General features: G+C 38.6%; 1 protein-coding gene across 2 annotated transcripts in view; it reads left to right on the top strand.

Moving 5' to 3' along the window:
- The first annotated feature begins 2,907 nt into the window (after positions 1–2,907).
- The window catches only part of LOC141771457 (transmembrane protein 255B), a 20,125-nt gene continuing 5,805 nt past the window's right edge, over positions 2,908–17,227 (top strand). The window contains exons 1-7 of one of the 2 annotated variants that reach the window (XM_074641779.1): positions 2,908–3,340; positions 5,431–5,570; positions 6,166–6,228; positions 10,087–10,176; positions 14,676–14,756; positions 14,865–14,950; positions 15,111–15,270. In XM_074641779.1, coding sequence (XP_074497880.1) covers positions 3,277–3,340; positions 5,431–5,570; positions 6,166–6,228; positions 10,087–10,176; positions 14,676–14,756; positions 14,865–14,950; positions 15,111–15,270 — 684 coding nt within the window. In that variant the 5' untranslated portion in view covers positions 2,908–3,276. The remainder of the gene's footprint in view (positions 3,341–5,430; positions 5,571–6,165; positions 6,229–10,086; positions 10,177–14,675; positions 14,757–14,864; positions 14,951–15,110; positions 15,271–17,227) is intronic. The other variant, XM_074641780.1, reaches the window with a different exon arrangement.

The following is a 17,227-nucleotide window of genomic DNA, read 5'->3' as shown; positions in this document are numbered from 1 at the left end:
TGTTGTCAGCCCAGGAGAGGTCCTACTATGATGGAGTAGTCTTTTTAATGGACCTAAAATCCACAATAATCTCCTTGCTCTTTTTGGTGTTTAGGACAGGTTGTTGTTGGTGCTTCGTTGTTGTCTGTTATGAGCCCGATGACTGTCGTATTATCAGCAAACTTAACAATAGTGTTTGAGTTGTTGATGGGTTGGCAGTGAGGTGAGGGATGTGAGACCCAGGATCAGAATAAGTACACCAGAAATAAAAAATGAAAGGTTTCCGAGTTGCTGCTCCTGCGGGAGGATTTATTCTGTGTTCTGAATGCAAGTGGTTGCAGACAAATTTCACAACGCTGCAAGATGCATATCGTGCCAAAGTGCAGATCATTTGTACAGAACAAGGAGACACTAGATTTAAAAGATGATTACATTTGACACATTGATGCATGAATCCAAACACCATTAATCAGAAATGAAGGGGAAAATGCGCCTGGCCAAAATCCCTGTTGATTTTATGTATTATATATTCATAGCATCGTGCTGGAAAAGGGGCGGTTTGCATGCCGGGTGTAAAACAGTTGGGATGGGTGTCAGTAAGTCTGAGGCCATAAAACGGTGGATTGCGCCTTCCAGGTTGGGAGTGAGTCACTGTCCCAAGCGAGGGAGTTCAAGTATCTTGGGGTCTTGTTCACAAGTGAGGGTTAAATGAAGCGGGAGATGGACAGGCGGTTTGGTGTGGGGTCTGCAGCTATGCAGGCGCTGTACCGGACCGCTGTGATGAAGAGGGCGCTGAGCCAGAAGGCAAGCTCTCGGTTTACTGGTCCATCTACGCTCCAACCCTCACCTATGGTTACAAGCTTCAGGTAGAAAGAATGAGATCGCGGATACAAGTGGCCAAAATGAGTTTCCTTCACAGGGTGACTGGCTTATTCTAAATAGGGTGAGGAGCTCAGACATCCGGAGGGAGCTCGGAGTAGAGCTGCTGCTCCTCAGCGTTGAAAGGGGCCAGCTGAGGTGGTTCAGCCTCCTGGACGCCTCCCTTTAAGCCAAGAGGTTTTCCCCGAGTACATCCAACTGGTAGTAAAGTTTTTTTCCACTATTGCATACAATGTCCAGCTGTGTGAAAATAGAAGACAGTCGGGGACCCGGGCGGTGGGGAGACACATATTAAGTGGAGGGTCAGGGGGTTCTCCTCCACCACGAAATGATTAGTATCAAATTCTCCAAGAGTTCCACAGTTTGGGTTTGCAAGAGGTCAAAGTCCAAGTGCAAAGTGAGAAATCAGAACGGTCTGCAGCCCTTTATGTTCATGACCTCTGTTGGGTCATCATTCTGTTTCCAAGACATTTACTGCCCCATGTGCATGTGAGTGAGCAAGTTTTAAAGAGACACACTATATACATTCTTTTCACATTTGATAAGAATTTTTTATTATATTTGTTCTTGTATTTCTTATTCTTTCAATTCTCTCTAAGATTTTGTTAAAGTGAGCTGAACAGACAACACACACAGATAAAACAGGTAAAATCAATCCCCTCTGCGTGTTTATGAGTAAGATATTTGAGTCTGGGGATGCATCTGTGTTATTTCTTTGACCTCATCAATTATATACACCAATTGTTCATGTGCAGCCCACCCAAAGCGTCTCCCAGGAACAGAGTGCACCAGGAAATGAAAAATTAAAGGTTTCCGAGGTACTCCTCCTTCGGGAAGATTTATTTTGTGTTCTGAATCAACATCCCAACTCATCATAACACTTTGTCAGACCCCTCGGTGTCACTTTTCGGTCTCAGCAAACACTTTATGTTGGGAATTAACTGCCTTGTGCGGCAGTATCGAACGCCGACGGCTGTGACAAAGTGTCGGTGTTTGACGCCCTGGCAATGAGAACGGGCTGTCTGAATGCATGTTTTAAGGTTGCAGAAAAATTTCACAAAGCCGCATGATGCAAATTGTGCCAAAGTGCAGATCATTTGTACCAAACAAAGAGACACTAGATGTAAAAGAGGATTATATTTGACAGATTACACCGGCGTAAAACCTATACCAAATCAAATATGCAGATGGGATCAGCGGAAAGACGATTAATATAGAAATGAAGGGAAAATGTGAAGTGATGATTTCAAAGATTTAATTCATCTTCTCCCCTTGAATGACACTTTTAATATGAGCAGAACAACTTTAAAAAAATATATTATTTTGGGCCTGGCCACTCCATTTCCACTCCACATTAAATCACTAGACATTTAATGTGAATGTCGGCGTCAGACATCTGGAACGTCTGAGTAGAGCTGCCTCCTCTTATCTGACTGTCTGCTCATAAAAAAAAGAGAAAAGATTGGTTACACAATAAATTCCCAAGCTCTAAATATGTTAGGATTTGATTGGTTACCTTGAGGACTGGGCAGGGAAAAGGATAAAATAACAGTTATCACTAGAGTTATCCTGAGGCTACGTGATCATTGATGTTCTGTGAAATGAGCTTGAAAAAAACGAACATTATCAAAACAAATCATTTTAGCTGCCCGCCGCATATTCTTTATTTATACAGACAATGCTCAATACCAACTGGGCCAAGCAGGCGTCTGTCCCAAGGCTGCACATCTCCAGGGGCTTAAAAAAAATGCTTATTTTGGTCACTTGGTTTGTGCTGGAAATAGAAAAGTTGTTTTTGAATATGCAACAAAAAACACAACATCAACTGATAATAAAAGGGCCTTTAACTTTGCTAAAAGCCAAATCTCGAGGCCCTGGAAAACTTAAACTCTTTATTATTTCACGTCTGTGCTTACATGTTGTATATTTCCAAATGTATGTGTTTAAATAAACTAATACCGCACAGCACATATGGGAGCGATGGGAGGTGTTGCATGAGAAGACATTTTATGGAGAGAGGGAGGAACATGGGTCCCCCCTTCACCTCTCACTGATCCACATCTGTGTTTGGGCAGATGTGTTCACAGGCCATGCACATGTTCTCCCTCTCTCTCATTTTGCTCTAGCAGCACATTCATGACCAATGTATGTTGTGTTGCTTGATTTACAGCTACAGGGTCAAATGATTATCACTTGAACAGAACACTTGTTATTGCATTATCTTCCTGAGAGTGTTTTGACAGTTTCCTACTGTCCTTGAATGCAGCAGAGGCCAGAGCTTTTACTCACAGAGCTGCAGTGAAGTAGACATCCAGGCAGCAGCCAGATACCAGGACTGTCAGGACTCACAAAGCTTTGAGAGGAGGTTGTTAGTAAGCCTGGACTGAAACCTGAGCTGGACTTGAGAGTGGATCTATCATGACTGCGAGGATCCAGGCAGCGACTGGCCGAGACAAACCAGCACCAAAGAGCCGAGCAACAGGTAATTAAACCACAAGGAGTGGAGAGATGGTGATGATGTGCTCAGGTACATGAGACACAGACAGGTGCTGTTGCATATTATGTTTTACCTTAATTACTTTTTTTTACTCTCCTTTGGGACTGTTGACATTATTGCATTTAAATTTTTATTTCTTTTCAATCTTATTTTGTCCTAATAATCTGATAAAGACTGATTTTGTAGTCTAGATAATTATTTTTTAGGCTGGAGGATGGCTGTAATGGTTAATTTCACATGCAGTTTACCTGAAAACAGATCTACATTGTATAAAACTAACAGTTTTACATTTTTATTTCTTTTAAATCTTCTTTTTCTATTTATTTTATTTTATTTATTTATTTTTATTTAACCTTTATTTAACCAGTTTAGTCCTACTGAGATTAAGAACCTCTTTTTTCCAAGGGAGACCTGACCAAGACCAGGTCAGCAGCAATAACACAAAGTTGCAGACACAGACACAAATAGAGATAAAATACAATTCACAAACACTAAAAGCACAACAATTTGCATTAAAAGAGAACTATCTAAAGTCCTTTGTCCTAATAATCTGTGATTTTGTAGTCTAGATAATTATCTTTTAGGCTGGAGGATGGCTGTAATGGTTAATTTCACAAGCAATTTACATCGAAACAGATCTACATTGTATAAACCTAACACTTTTACAAACTATAAGTCTCTAGGGAATGTAACAAAGTACATTTATTCAAGTACTGTACTTTTTTTGTACTCATTTTGAGCTACTTGTACTTTACTTTGATATTTCCATTTTATGTTACTTTATACTTTAACTCCACTACATTTATCAAACAGCTTTAGTTACTTTTCAGATTTAGATTAATAATAAAATATATGAATCAACTAATAAATTATGATATAATATTATATAATATTATATAAAGTAGCTGAAATTAGCTCCACTGGTACCAGCTACAACAATATTGATGTTTACACATGAATGCATCACTATATAATCTATAGTAACATAATATATATTTTGCTGGAATGAACCTTTTACTTTTACTTTAGGTACTTGAAGTGTATTTTGTTGCTAATACTTATGGATGTACATTTACTTAAGTAATGTAAGGATTTGTACTTGTAAGAGAGTATTTTTACACATTGAGTGACACATTATACAGTGTATACAAGTGTATTTTAGTTCATTATAAAAGCTCAATGATGTCGTCATTAATTGTGTAATTTGTTTCCTGTTTCCTCTCAGTAGGTTGCCTCAGAGTGATGAATAATTTCACAATAAAACTTTTAGACGGTGTACATCCTGATGATCGTGTTCATGATTAGAATAGAGGCCTGTAGTGTTTTTATTTTAATGTAATAATCAGAGGGTCAGATTTGGGTCGACACTTTAATTTGATTAATATGTGTCTTTGATATTCAATATTGAGTAAATATTGATGCTATTGTACACTATGGCATGTTATCTTTTACAGTATTTTCTAGAATATTTGTGTAATATTCCTCCTTATAGAGAAGTATACACTTTGATGTTTGTTCTCATAATATTTAGTTCTTCTAAAATTAGGATTACTGTACCAGTTTTAGGGTTGCCACTTCCCTAAAATAATTTAGAGGTAAATAAATGCTGTTTTTGTATAGTTACCAGCCGGCATTATTGAAAATCTTTCTCAGTTTTATAGCAAATCCATTGATGTTGTGGGTTTTTCAGTCTTATTGAAGCTCAGATTTAAGTTTTTACAAACTAACTAATGAATGCTGTCTTTAATTAAAGCGAGAAAGAAACAATAATGGGATTTAAATAGCCTGAGGGTTAAAAGTGGAAGTTTGTTAATTACATTAGAGGAATAGATTTAATCCCACTGCTTTGCTGAGTTGTAAACATTCATGGCATTTGATCTGAACAAGACGGAGACATAAGGGGGTTTGGATCACAGCTAAATTGAATTAAATCTAATTGAATTAGCTTTGTTTTGTCGACATTGACATTAAACTAGAAATATGCAGGTAGTTAAGCTGCCAAGTCTGGTTCATTGTGTTTTCCTTGTCGTGCACTGTGCCATATAACGCGTTTCTGTCTCCTGTGTGGGTGGCAGAGGTGATGGCGAGGGTCAGGGGAGCGCTGTGGCTGGTACTGGGCATGCTCACTCTGTCCCTGCTGCTGGTGGTGCTGGGAGTCTACGCGACGACCCGCACAGAGAGCCTGAATGTGACTGGCTACACCTCTGGAGTTATTGTAAGTTGTTTATTTGATTCCCCTGTCATGATTTATTCAAGTGAGATCCTCTGCAGCTACCAGGACACGAGCTGGAAGTTTAACATCCTGCAGCAGATATCCATTATGAAATTTCAGCTGCAATCATTTAGTCTCCCAGTGCCGGGGGCCAAACGTTTAGTGGTCTCCCAGACAGAAATAGTCATGAGACAGAAGTAATTTTCGGTAGGCTGTACAATTGATGATTGACAGCTCTGTTCAGTCAGACATCCACATGGGGACTTCATACAGTGGCTGACATTCAAGTTTTCTTCTCATTTTGAAACTGGAGGAACAAAATCGTTCTTCTAGGAGTCAAATCAGTTTCTGTTTACATCTGTGGGGCGATCTAGGCCATGCAGTAACTGAGTCGTTTCATCTTTCAATCAACCTTAATATAAAAACATACCGTATGCTTTTGAAATTATACCACAAGAGACATTTTCATAGCTAATATTAGTGCTTATATCTTGCTGAGCTCTTACCTTGGAACAAATTGTCAAAGTGTGAGAAAATGAAGCATATATCCTTTTTGTGCATAACACTTCCTGTGGTCATTAAATTGTGTTCTTTACAGCTGACCCTTGGATCATTCCTGGGACTTCTGGGACTCCGCCTTGAAGAAAACCGCAAACAGCTGGTATGTTCTCCTCATACACCTACATCCTCTGACATAACTCTTCCTCATGTTTTCCCCCTGCACGCCACCCAGCCCCCGACCGGCCAGAAGAGAGTTGTTTTTTGGCCAAGAGTAGCTTACGTATGCGAGCACGGTGAGCAGCAGTGCCGCTCTGCAACATGTCAAACATCTTGTGGCTGCTCACTGTGGCACCGGGGACTTTTTATATCAATGAGGAGGACAGTAACACAGCAGGTTAAGTCGCAATTGACTGAGGTTTTGAGGCCACTTTAGTGTTTGAATTTACACTCCCAAAATTCGGACACTCAAATAAAATGGGAGTAAATGTAGTGCACTGTGGTACAGTACACAAGGAGTGATTTTGGACACAGTCCGTGTGTTGAAACGGTGTTATCACTGTTTAGTAAGAGTGATGTAAAATGAATACTTGGCAGGTGATCGGATGAACCATCTGTTAATCAAACTCTTGCCAAAGCAAGTCGTTGAGAAAAGTGAAAACATCTTTTCCATCCAGAAAAGCCTTCAGTGCCGATCTCTACTCTTCTTTCAATGAAGAAATACTCTCCAGTTCTGACATAACTGATACCACTTCAGCATCTACGCTGACCTCTTCAGGAAAAGCCATTGTTGTTTAGAACGAACAGTCGCCTCTCGGTGTCGCGTCACAAACGCCTCGCCACGCTCGTAGCTGCCAGTAGCTCCCCACAGGACGCTGATTGGTCCATGATCTGGCTTGCTGGACACAAATACATTACTTGAAGCCTGACAAGATGGATTTTCGTGTGTTATGTGATCCCAGTTAAAAGTCCCTCACAGTAACTTTAAAATGCATTTCTACATGAGGCAACTTTTCCTAATTTTATTTCAGCCTGTGTGAATTCGTGAAGCTGCTGCTCACTCTTAAAGCTCACCACTGACAGAACGTACAGGTTTCTTACAGGCCATTTTACAAAGTGAAAACTATTTAACGGGGTACTGTAACAAAGGTACATTAGCTAATGATAACAAGAAACTACTGTATGACTGTTTACAGTATGTGCACTGGAAATTGGATAATTTGATTTGTTTAACAAAGAAGCAGTTATATTGCTCAATGGGCGCGTGTCTGCTGTGTTCATGTTATTTGAAACTCTTCTCATCAGATCAGATCAGTATCAGATGTCATGTCAGGGTCAAATATTTATGGATCTGATGTGTATACATTCTCTCATGCTTTTTTTTGGACACTGATCAACTGTTCAAAATACACTTTAATGTCAACGTGAAAACAGATTTCTACAAAGTGGACACAATTAATTACAAGTATATAAAATACAAAATTTACAAGTATTCACCCCTCTTCAGTAGGACACACTTAAATAGCTAATGAAGTCACACACTGTAATTATTTGAATGGAGATCACTTGTGTGGAGTCAGTTGATTAAACCTGGTGAGTCTGTATTCTGGCAACACTTACACATTTTCCGTTGATCAGTACATTATAAAAATCATATTAAATATGTTTTGATTCGACGTTGTAAAACAGTAAAACATGAACACTTCCAGCCTATTCCTATAAAACCTATACTGCTGTACAACAACTTGTACTCTAGATTGATTTGTTCACCACTCCCAGAGGACGATTCCTGACCGCTGACCTTTAATCCATCACCATCATCAAGCCAAAATCCACTTTATACCAGAAATGTTAAAAACAGCAGATCATCCTGTTCGTGGATTGAGCTGGTTGGATTTGGTTTCATGTTTTTTAATCCATTTCACTGGTGAGATGTGTTTTTGAGATGAAATATCGCAGAAGACAGGAAATGGATTCAGTGTAAACTAATGTTTGAAAGTGGAATTTTCATTTTTCATATTGGATTTATTCTACCAATGACATTTTTCCAGGATGTGGTGAGTTGAGATTGAGATTAATGCAGAGCAGGAATGAAGGGGAGATACACTGAGCCCGTTAGACTCTCAGCTCTTACAGCTATTACATAGTGCTAACTGAATTATCTGGGTTTGTTCACAGTCATAGGCAGGAATAATATTATGATTTGGAGGAGTCAGAGTTTAAACAAAGAAGCCTATCATTTTTCTGTTATGAGACTGATATCAGGCCTTCAGCAGCCTGTATCTGTAGGACTTTCTCCTCCTTCAGTGCGGACTATAGGTAACCTGCAGTTTGCTACAGTGGAAAAAAGTTTTACTCATACAAATCGGGACAAAATTATTCATAAATGTTGGTATTTTTTCATGTTTATTTTGTTTTATTTGACTTATTTGCAAATAATAAAAACAAACATGTACACAGTGCAACACAGTCTCTCGTGAAATAGTCACAAAATTGAATCTAATTTATTTTCACTCTTTTGTCGACTTTCAACAACGTATTGTTCGTGTTTTCGTACGCATGTCCAGACACATGTGACTGGACATGTGACACTTTCCTCCCGCTTATCCGGGGCCGGCTTGCGCAGACAGCAGCTTAGCAGGGAATGATAGACGTTCCTCTTCCCAGCAGCGTTTTCCAGCTCTTCCGAGGTGACCCCGAGGCAATCCCAGGCCAGGCGAGATATATAAATCTCTCCAGCGCGTTCTTGATCTACCCCGTGGCCTCTTATCAGTTGGACGTGCCTGGAAAACCTCCAAAGGGAGGCGTCCAGGAGGCATCCTGATCAGATGCCCGAACCACCTCAGCTGGCCCCTTTCGATGCAAAGGAGCAGCGGCTCTACTCAGAGCTCCATCTGGATGTCTGAGCTGCTCACCCTATCTCTAAGGCTGAGCTCAGCCACCCTACGAAGGAAACTCATTTCGGCTGCTTGTGTCTCATTCTTTCGGTCATTACTCAAAGAATTTCCGCTCCAGTCTTTACAAAATAAAACTACGTAGTTAGGTTTAGGAAAAGATCATGGTTTGGTTTAAAATAACATAACTTAAGTACAGAAGTTATGTGACAAATAAATCAATCTGGTTTCACACGGGACACGAACACCGGTCTCCTGGGCCAAAGTCGGGTGTTTTTTGACCCACCCCGACCTCTTCCCTTCACGGCGTTTGTCGCTCTTTAAACTCCCTGGTTCACAATTACTTGGATTAAGAATTGAATTCATGCTGACCATTACGAAAAAAAATGGGAAATTTGTGTCTATGTACACGAATCGTTACATAAAATGTTGTGTCTATTTCACAAACTGCTGTTTGACTGGGCTGCACAATGACATAAAGACACACTTAAACGTACACATACTCACATATATATATAAATTAAAAGTAAACAAGAGCCTGTGCATACAAATAGCCGATTAATAAATGTTGATATTTTCATAATATTGTAATCGAAAATTGTAATTTTCATTGTTTCACATTTCATTTTCATTTCAAGTTTTCGATTCAGTTTGTTTGTGGGTTTGTTTGTTGGTTATGGAAAAAACTACTGGCCCGATTTTCATGAAACTTGGTTGAAGGGCGTAACATAGGCCAAGGAAGAATTAAATACAATTTTAGTGTGGAGCCGAATCAAGGGGCAGATCAAAAATTCTGCGCTCTCCCAATGCACTTCTAGTTCAAATATGTTTTTGTCTTTCTTTGCACCCTGTAGTTTATAGAAGGGAGTACAAGCACATAAGACATTTAAAGATCAAACAATGTTCTCTTCAGTTTTAGAGTTAATAAATGCTGCAAAAAAACAACCTTCAAAGCTATTTCTTGAGCAAACTGCCTTGTGAAACTAATTAGCTTCACATCTCTTTATCTGTTGGAAAGAAAAAATAAACTTCTCAGATTGTGCTCCCATTACAATCAAATAACACCTGGATTTATGTTTATATGGAAATTCTCTCATTTATGCTTTTGTTCTTTGTTCCTCCTCCAGCTGATGGCTGCGATCGTGTTTCTCAGCTTCGGGGTCATCACCTCTTTTCTGTGCCTGGTGATCGATGGCGTGTGTATTGTCTTAAACATGGTGAGTTACCATTCACTGATGTGTGTATAATGTAACAGCAGATATGATGATGAAACACAGCAGTAATAGTAACAACAAACCACTGCGCTGGTTGACTGTGAGCCTCTTGGCCCGCAGCGGGTGCCAAAATCGCTCTGTTGGAAATATTGACACGATTTTGTTCCCACAAATTACAGCTCAGTCTTTATAACATTCGCCAGCTTTGTTTGACCACGTAAATTAGCAGTTACGAAAGTCTAATGTGAGAAAACAAACAGGTTTCGGACCATGAGACACCATCAGTGCAGAAGTGTTGAGGGAAGTCCAGCGGTCTTTGGCTTCGTACATGACACAGTTACTTGATGTGATTGATGGTGCTGTTATAGAAAGCAAGTTGCCTCCCTAAAGGAACATTTAACAGGTTAAAAAAGCAAAGCTACATTCCTGTTTCCAGGCTATAAAATAAAGACAGATGCATTCAATTTGTATCTGCTCAGTCGGAGACGACATCCTCTTTATTCAGAAAGAAATTATATAGGTTACAGCTTCATATTTAGCACGCTGACAGGAGAGTGGTATCAATGTTCTCATCTAACTCTCAGCGAGTAAGTGAATTTCCCAACAAGTTGGACTATTGTACTACATGTTACAATTGGAAGAGATTATGTTTTTTGAAGATGTTATTGCACCTTTATTTGACTGAGGACATTATAGAAATGGGGGAAAGAGAGAGAGGGGTATGAAATGCAACAAAGGTCCCAAGACCTGAATTGAACCCGGGACGTTGTGGTTATATGGAGTCCCACGGCGCTCCTGGAAAAGATTATTGACCTTATTTGTTGCTGCTCGCTTCTTCTGATTGGTGGGTTCAGCCCTCGACACATTGCACAGTAACATCAGGTGAGCTGGGTGATAATTCAATATGATAATTTATCATCTTCGAGATATATCGAGATATCGTGATACACAATTAAGTCGTCGAAAATTGATAATTACGAGCACATACTAACTCAAATTTCTCAGAAAATCTGATTTATTTTTAGGGAATATCATTCGAAGATTGCGGTTTTGTTTTTACATCACACTTAACATTAACATTAGGGCTGTGTATTGGCAATAATCTGGTGATACGATATGTATCACGATACAGGGGTTAAGATTCAATATATTGCGATACTGTAAGCTAGGCGATTTTTTAAATCCAATTTTAGGAAACCTGTCACAGTATAAAGAACACACTACCATATGCATAAAATCAAAGTAAAAAAAGTTTACTTTTTTATGCAATCAGATCAGTGGGATGTGCATTTGCATTGATCACAGTCCCTTTAACATCCAACATCATAGCACCACTTTGAGAGGGCGAATACACTGAGAGGGAGCATCTCTTTACAAGTGAAATATAGTATTGACTGAGTTAATCTTTGCATGTAAACTATTATTTAAAAATCGATACAGTGTTTTTGGAAATGAGTATCAGTATCACAAAACATAATATCGCGATATTCGATATTTCCGATATTCTCTATATTTTTTTAAATCCCTAATTACCACTCAGTTCAATGGGACAAACAGTGTTCATAGTGTATATACTGAAATTTCACATTATGTTCATTTTGTACTAAATTTCTTAATTAAATGAAAAAAATACTCAATATACTTTTCATTTATCAAGTGTTTAATTCACATAGGAGTTTACAAAACTAGGCGTTATCATGTGGTTATAGACTATTTATTTATGACTTACCAGAAAACACGCTATATAGAGATATATATCGTTGATATGAAATGACCTATGTCATGATAAAAGGTTTTGGCCATATCGCCCAGCCCTAACAAACTGTAAAATTGTTCCAGGTTGGGATTGCTGTTAATTTCAAATGAGGTTTGACACCATAATGTTCGTTTATTTTACAACAGATGATGGTGCTTTAATCATACAGAGCTCAGTCCTTGAAAATATGACATGAACTTTATTGTGCCAACGTGTTTCAGACAAATATCAGTGCACGCCTGAGAAGGAGATATGACGCGGCACGATAAAATGAAGTAAAGGAGTTGCGCTGACATCTTTAACCTTTTGTACTTTTGTACTGTGTGCTGCTATTTTTTTATGATGAAAGGAAAATTAAAATTAAAATGACATACAGTGTACCTTATAAAATAGATTAGGGAAATGTAAACTAAACTTTAGATTAATTGTAACTATAAATGGCACCAGTGCTTTCCTTTAAAGCATGAGATGGTATATGATGTTGAAATATATCACTGAGGTGCTTAAACAGTATATAGAAGAGTTATGAGTGCAGACCTCCCTTTAACAATTAATTCTGTAACTCATGTCAACATGCTTTAGTGAATCTACTCACAGTCTAGTAAATAATAATGTCCAAGAGGTTAAAGTGCAACATGTGACCTTTCTTCAACGTATTCAAATCCAGATAAGGATTCACTTTTCCAAATGTCTTTGTTCCTTTTTATACCATACGGTACAGATGAAGACTTCAATAAACGTTGGATCAAATTGTATTTTATTCATTAAACATATTAATAACACAAACTCCTTCAGAAGTATCATCTCATTTTTAAGGGGGACCGATAACACAAAGATGTAATACAGACATTACAGTTTTTTACGATTGAACTTAAAATAAGAGTATACTTTCAGTTTACTTTTTATTTACTTATCAGAGATAAACTTAACAAAAGTATACTTAAGTATACTTGGCTCATACTGACAAGTATACAGAAAAGTCTAAGTACACTTGGCGGATACTGTCGGCCTACTTACTTAATCTTTTGATCAAGATATACTTAAGAAAAGTATAATTAAGTATTCTTGCCTTATAGGCCTACAGAAATAATACTTGGCTTGTAGTTGTGCTTACTTTTTGATAGAGTAGCCTTTTAAAGTGTGTGAGAGTTTGTAAACAGATGTTTTTAATCTGAATTTACTTCAATCTATCAAGTTTTTGGATTATCCGTTCACCGTAGAGGCATGCGGTAATCTCATCACAAATCATCAAGTCAAATAGCAAAAGGAGCAAGTATCTTTATGTAATACATAAATCATTGGCTAAGTACTATAAGTTAAAGTATACAAAGTATACTGTCATGAACTAAAAAGCAGAAATGCTCACAAGTCATTTTTTACAAGTCAAGTTTTAAGTCTTCAGATCTTATGCAAATTGAAACACTTCATTCAAAACAACAGAATAATTTATAAAAACCCAATGTTGTCACCATATGGCACACACATGGTTCATAGGATCTGACTCTGTTACACACTGCTGTGCTCAATCTAAAACACTTTTAGCATTTCTACTTTTCTAATGATACAGTATGGTTGCGTATACATCCTGATTAATGAGTCAACAATCAAGCAATTAGGTGTTGTACTTTTGAAATAACAAACAAGTGACTTTATGTCAGATTCCTGTGTTTTATGTAGAGAACCATGGGCAGTGTGCTGCAAAAAAGTGCCATGTGGAAATGCAAATTTGGTGCAAAACAGAAAATGTGTTTACAGTTTTGGAGACATGAGCTGAGGTTTTGCTCTCTGAGTGTCCATTTTAGTGTGTAACATCATCAACTAGACAACAGCACAACACTCACACAAAATAACAATCATTAATCAACACAAGAAGTGGATATTTCCACCTGCATAGCGTTTTATTTCACAGGATAGATAGATAGATAGATAGATAGATAGATAGATAGATAGTACCTTTATTGATCCGAGGGAAATTCAAGTTTCCAGCATCACAGTTCCATAATGCAAACATATTAGTAAAAACGGCACAAGTAAGTAAAACAGAGTATTAAAAAAATATACCAGATATAAAAATAACAGGAGATGAAGAAACTGTTCAAAATGAATATAGAGCAGGGTAATAACTGAGATACGGGACTATTAAACATGTGAATATAGTTCAGAAAGTGATATAGTGCTGGATAACAAAATATAGGAGCTATAGATATTAAGAAAAGTCAATACAATGCAATGCAGGATAAGAACTGAGGTAGAGAAGTTTTTTAAAAATAGACTAAAGAGCAGAATAACAGAAGACAGAAGACCATAGATGGGAAAGTTTTTCCTCATCTTTGTGGGTCCAATCAACACCAGTGTTTGTCCAAATCACGCTACACACCTCACACAACGAGGACAATGATAGAAGTTCAGTCCAGGACTTCATCGTTTAAAGTCTGATATGTCGTATTTCATAAAATATTTCAAAATATTATCAATAAACCAAACCAGAACTTAAAAGGGGAAATGTGAAATTTTTAGCAGAGAAAACATGTCAAGTGAAAAGAATCTTATTTTACCAATTTAAAAGAGCCATAAACAATAATGTGTTCAAAGTGGACCGAGTGAGTTTTGGAAGTGATCACAAACAGACTCAGTTTGATCTGGATGATCTTGTATAAGATTGTTTTTTAAATATCTTGTCTTTGATGGATTGATGTTGTTTTGAAATCCTGTGGATGATATTTCTTCATATATTAACTTTTGCCAGGACATGCGTCCACTGAAAGCAGACAGATGCCAGTACTACAGCAGCGGCGGCAGCTACGTCTATGAGAACTTCTACACCACCGTGAGTAAAGACGTACTGATGATCACCAGGAAAATGTGGTCTAGACTTGTCCGTGTTGTACTTACAGGTGAACAGTGACACATTTTGAACTTGCGTTTTCTTTTTCAGGTGTCGTGTTGGAGTCCAAAGGAGTCTTGTAACATGACGGTACGAAGTGGGACCTGTTACTGCTGCGACCTGTACGACTGCGCCAAGTAAGACAATGATATTACTACGATATTATCTCACTATATTGTTACCACCACTATTGTTACCACTAAATATCCCAATTGTCACCAAAATCACAGGCTTTCTCTTGTCTTTAATACATTTTCTTTCAAATCCTTCGTAATTAGCTGTTGTTTTGTTCTGCAGTGGCGACTACCTCAGCAACTACTACGAGTTTGTTGGAGTACGAAGCTGTGAGGAAGTTTTCACTCTGTACATTTTAATTTGGACCCTCGCCGGCCTGAACCTCGTGGCCTTCTTCACAGGCATCCTCACTACAGCGGTGCTGGGCAGCATCAAGGACCTGGTAAGACGCACAGACTCGACACGCCTTTATAAAGATCCTGTATATACGTGGTACATTTGGTACATTTATGTCTGGCCATGTTGAGAGCCGTGCGGAGGCAATAGAAATGCTCTCAATCTTGCATTAAGCACCTTTAACGCTGCGCCCATTGATTTTTAGCCACTAGGAGGCTCCAAAGAAAATTCAAAAACAAGTTTGAGCAGAAGCATCAAGACTGAATCTTTGTTTGTTCATATACATTTGCGATTTCCGCAATTATGCATTCATGCACCTTTAATTTTCTCTTTGCAGTTTAGCCTGAATGCAGCTTCATGCTGAGGTCAAACCAGAATTAGCGAGGGCTTACTTTCTCTATGCAGCATCCTTCCTGTTCTGCAAAGTCGTTGTCTTTCACCCTGCGGTTTACAAATAAGAAAAGCCAACAGTTGATATTTCCTGAATGAGAGATCAGTCACATGCACTCTGAATGCTGGTTGCTTTCACTATTTCACAGATCACCTTTCAGTCAGATTGTGCACGATGTGAAGGAGGCAGGTTTTTTTCTGAACCGCAGCTTAAATAAAAAATGACAGCCAAATGGCAGATCGTATCCAGCCAGCCGTACCACAAAGAAGACCTGTTGCACTATTCCTGCCATGACAGTGAAATTTGATCGATTCCAACCGCAGCATAAATGATCAACTGATGAGAATTAAAGTGAAAAGATAAGTGGAGCAATGGGTTCACGAGAGGCCTGGAGTTCATTACAAAGATTTCAGTGATGGTTACGCATCAACGAAACTTTACTCTGTGCAGCTTTTAACGGAAAAGAACTTCATGTCGGAGTCATTACTTTTAATATCCAGGCTTACAGCTTATCCATTAACTTTGTTGTTTAAAAACAACTGCCTAATCCTCTTCTGGCTGCATATCTTAGCATAGTCAGCGAATAAAACACAGATTTAGTAACTGAAGGTTCCAGGCTATTTTACCGTCATAAAAACAGTAATAAAGACTTTAGATTAATTAACCTCTGAACAATATGACTCAGAGCAGGTGGAGAAAAGAGGTGAAACGGAGGCAAACTGAACGTACCTCCAGCTCAGTTTCACAGAGATGTTATGGAGTCAGGTGGTATTTTCAAACACAAAATGGAAAATGTTGTTGTGTTTAAAAATGTTCTGCCTTTTTCTCTCTTGGTCCCATCTTGCTTATATATTATATTTTATTGTATTATGGTCTATGTTAATACACACCAGGTCAAAAATGTTATTCGCAGTATTCTGAAGCCTATGTTATGTCCAGTTCTGCTCAGACCTTTATTGTCCCACAATAATTGTCCTCTTCACGGAGTCCGCCACTTTGCTCCGTCATGGTTCTACAGCAGCCCAGAATGGATAAACCAAACACTGACTCTAGAGAGAGCCTTTCATGTTTTTTACGTTACCTGAAGGCCACCGTAGTTCTCCGAAACGCTTGTGAAACTGCGGTAACGTGAGCCGCAGAGTACAAAACCGTGGTACCGTCAGCCACCGTCTGACTTCCGTTGCTCCTTAAGTAGTGTTAAATATGGTAAAGATGGCCTCTGAGTGAGATGAACGGCGTTACCACGGTTTTGCACTCTGCGGCTCACGTTACGGCAGTCTTGGAAAGGGAGGAGTGAGTTGAGGGGTACTCAATTGGTTGCAATCTGCAACCACACCACTAGATGTTGCCAAATCCTACACACTACACCTGTAAAGACCAAACGATTAATCAAGAAAAACTTCGCCACATCAATCGATAATGAAAATAATCATTAGTAACAGCCCTGCTTGATTCGTCTGGCCAAGAACCAGCCAGGTTGACACCAAACTGATATCAGTTTATACCTCAAATCCCCAGATTAGCTTCAGCTGTCCCACTGAATACTATCTCCACCAAACCAGCCTGTTAAAACACCAGCGATTCAACGTTTTTGTGGTCTATGAAGAGCTCA

The sequence above is a fragment of the Sebastes fasciatus genome, chromosome 7, assembly GCF_043250625.1.
Source record: "Sebastes fasciatus isolate fSebFas1 chromosome 7, fSebFas1.pri, whole genome shotgun sequence".
Taxonomy (NCBI): domain Eukaryota; kingdom Metazoa; phylum Chordata; class Actinopteri; order Perciformes; family Sebastidae; genus Sebastes; species Sebastes fasciatus.
The sequence above is the reverse complement of the archived record's forward strand: the minus strand, read 5'-3'. Positions and strand labels throughout refer to the sequence as shown.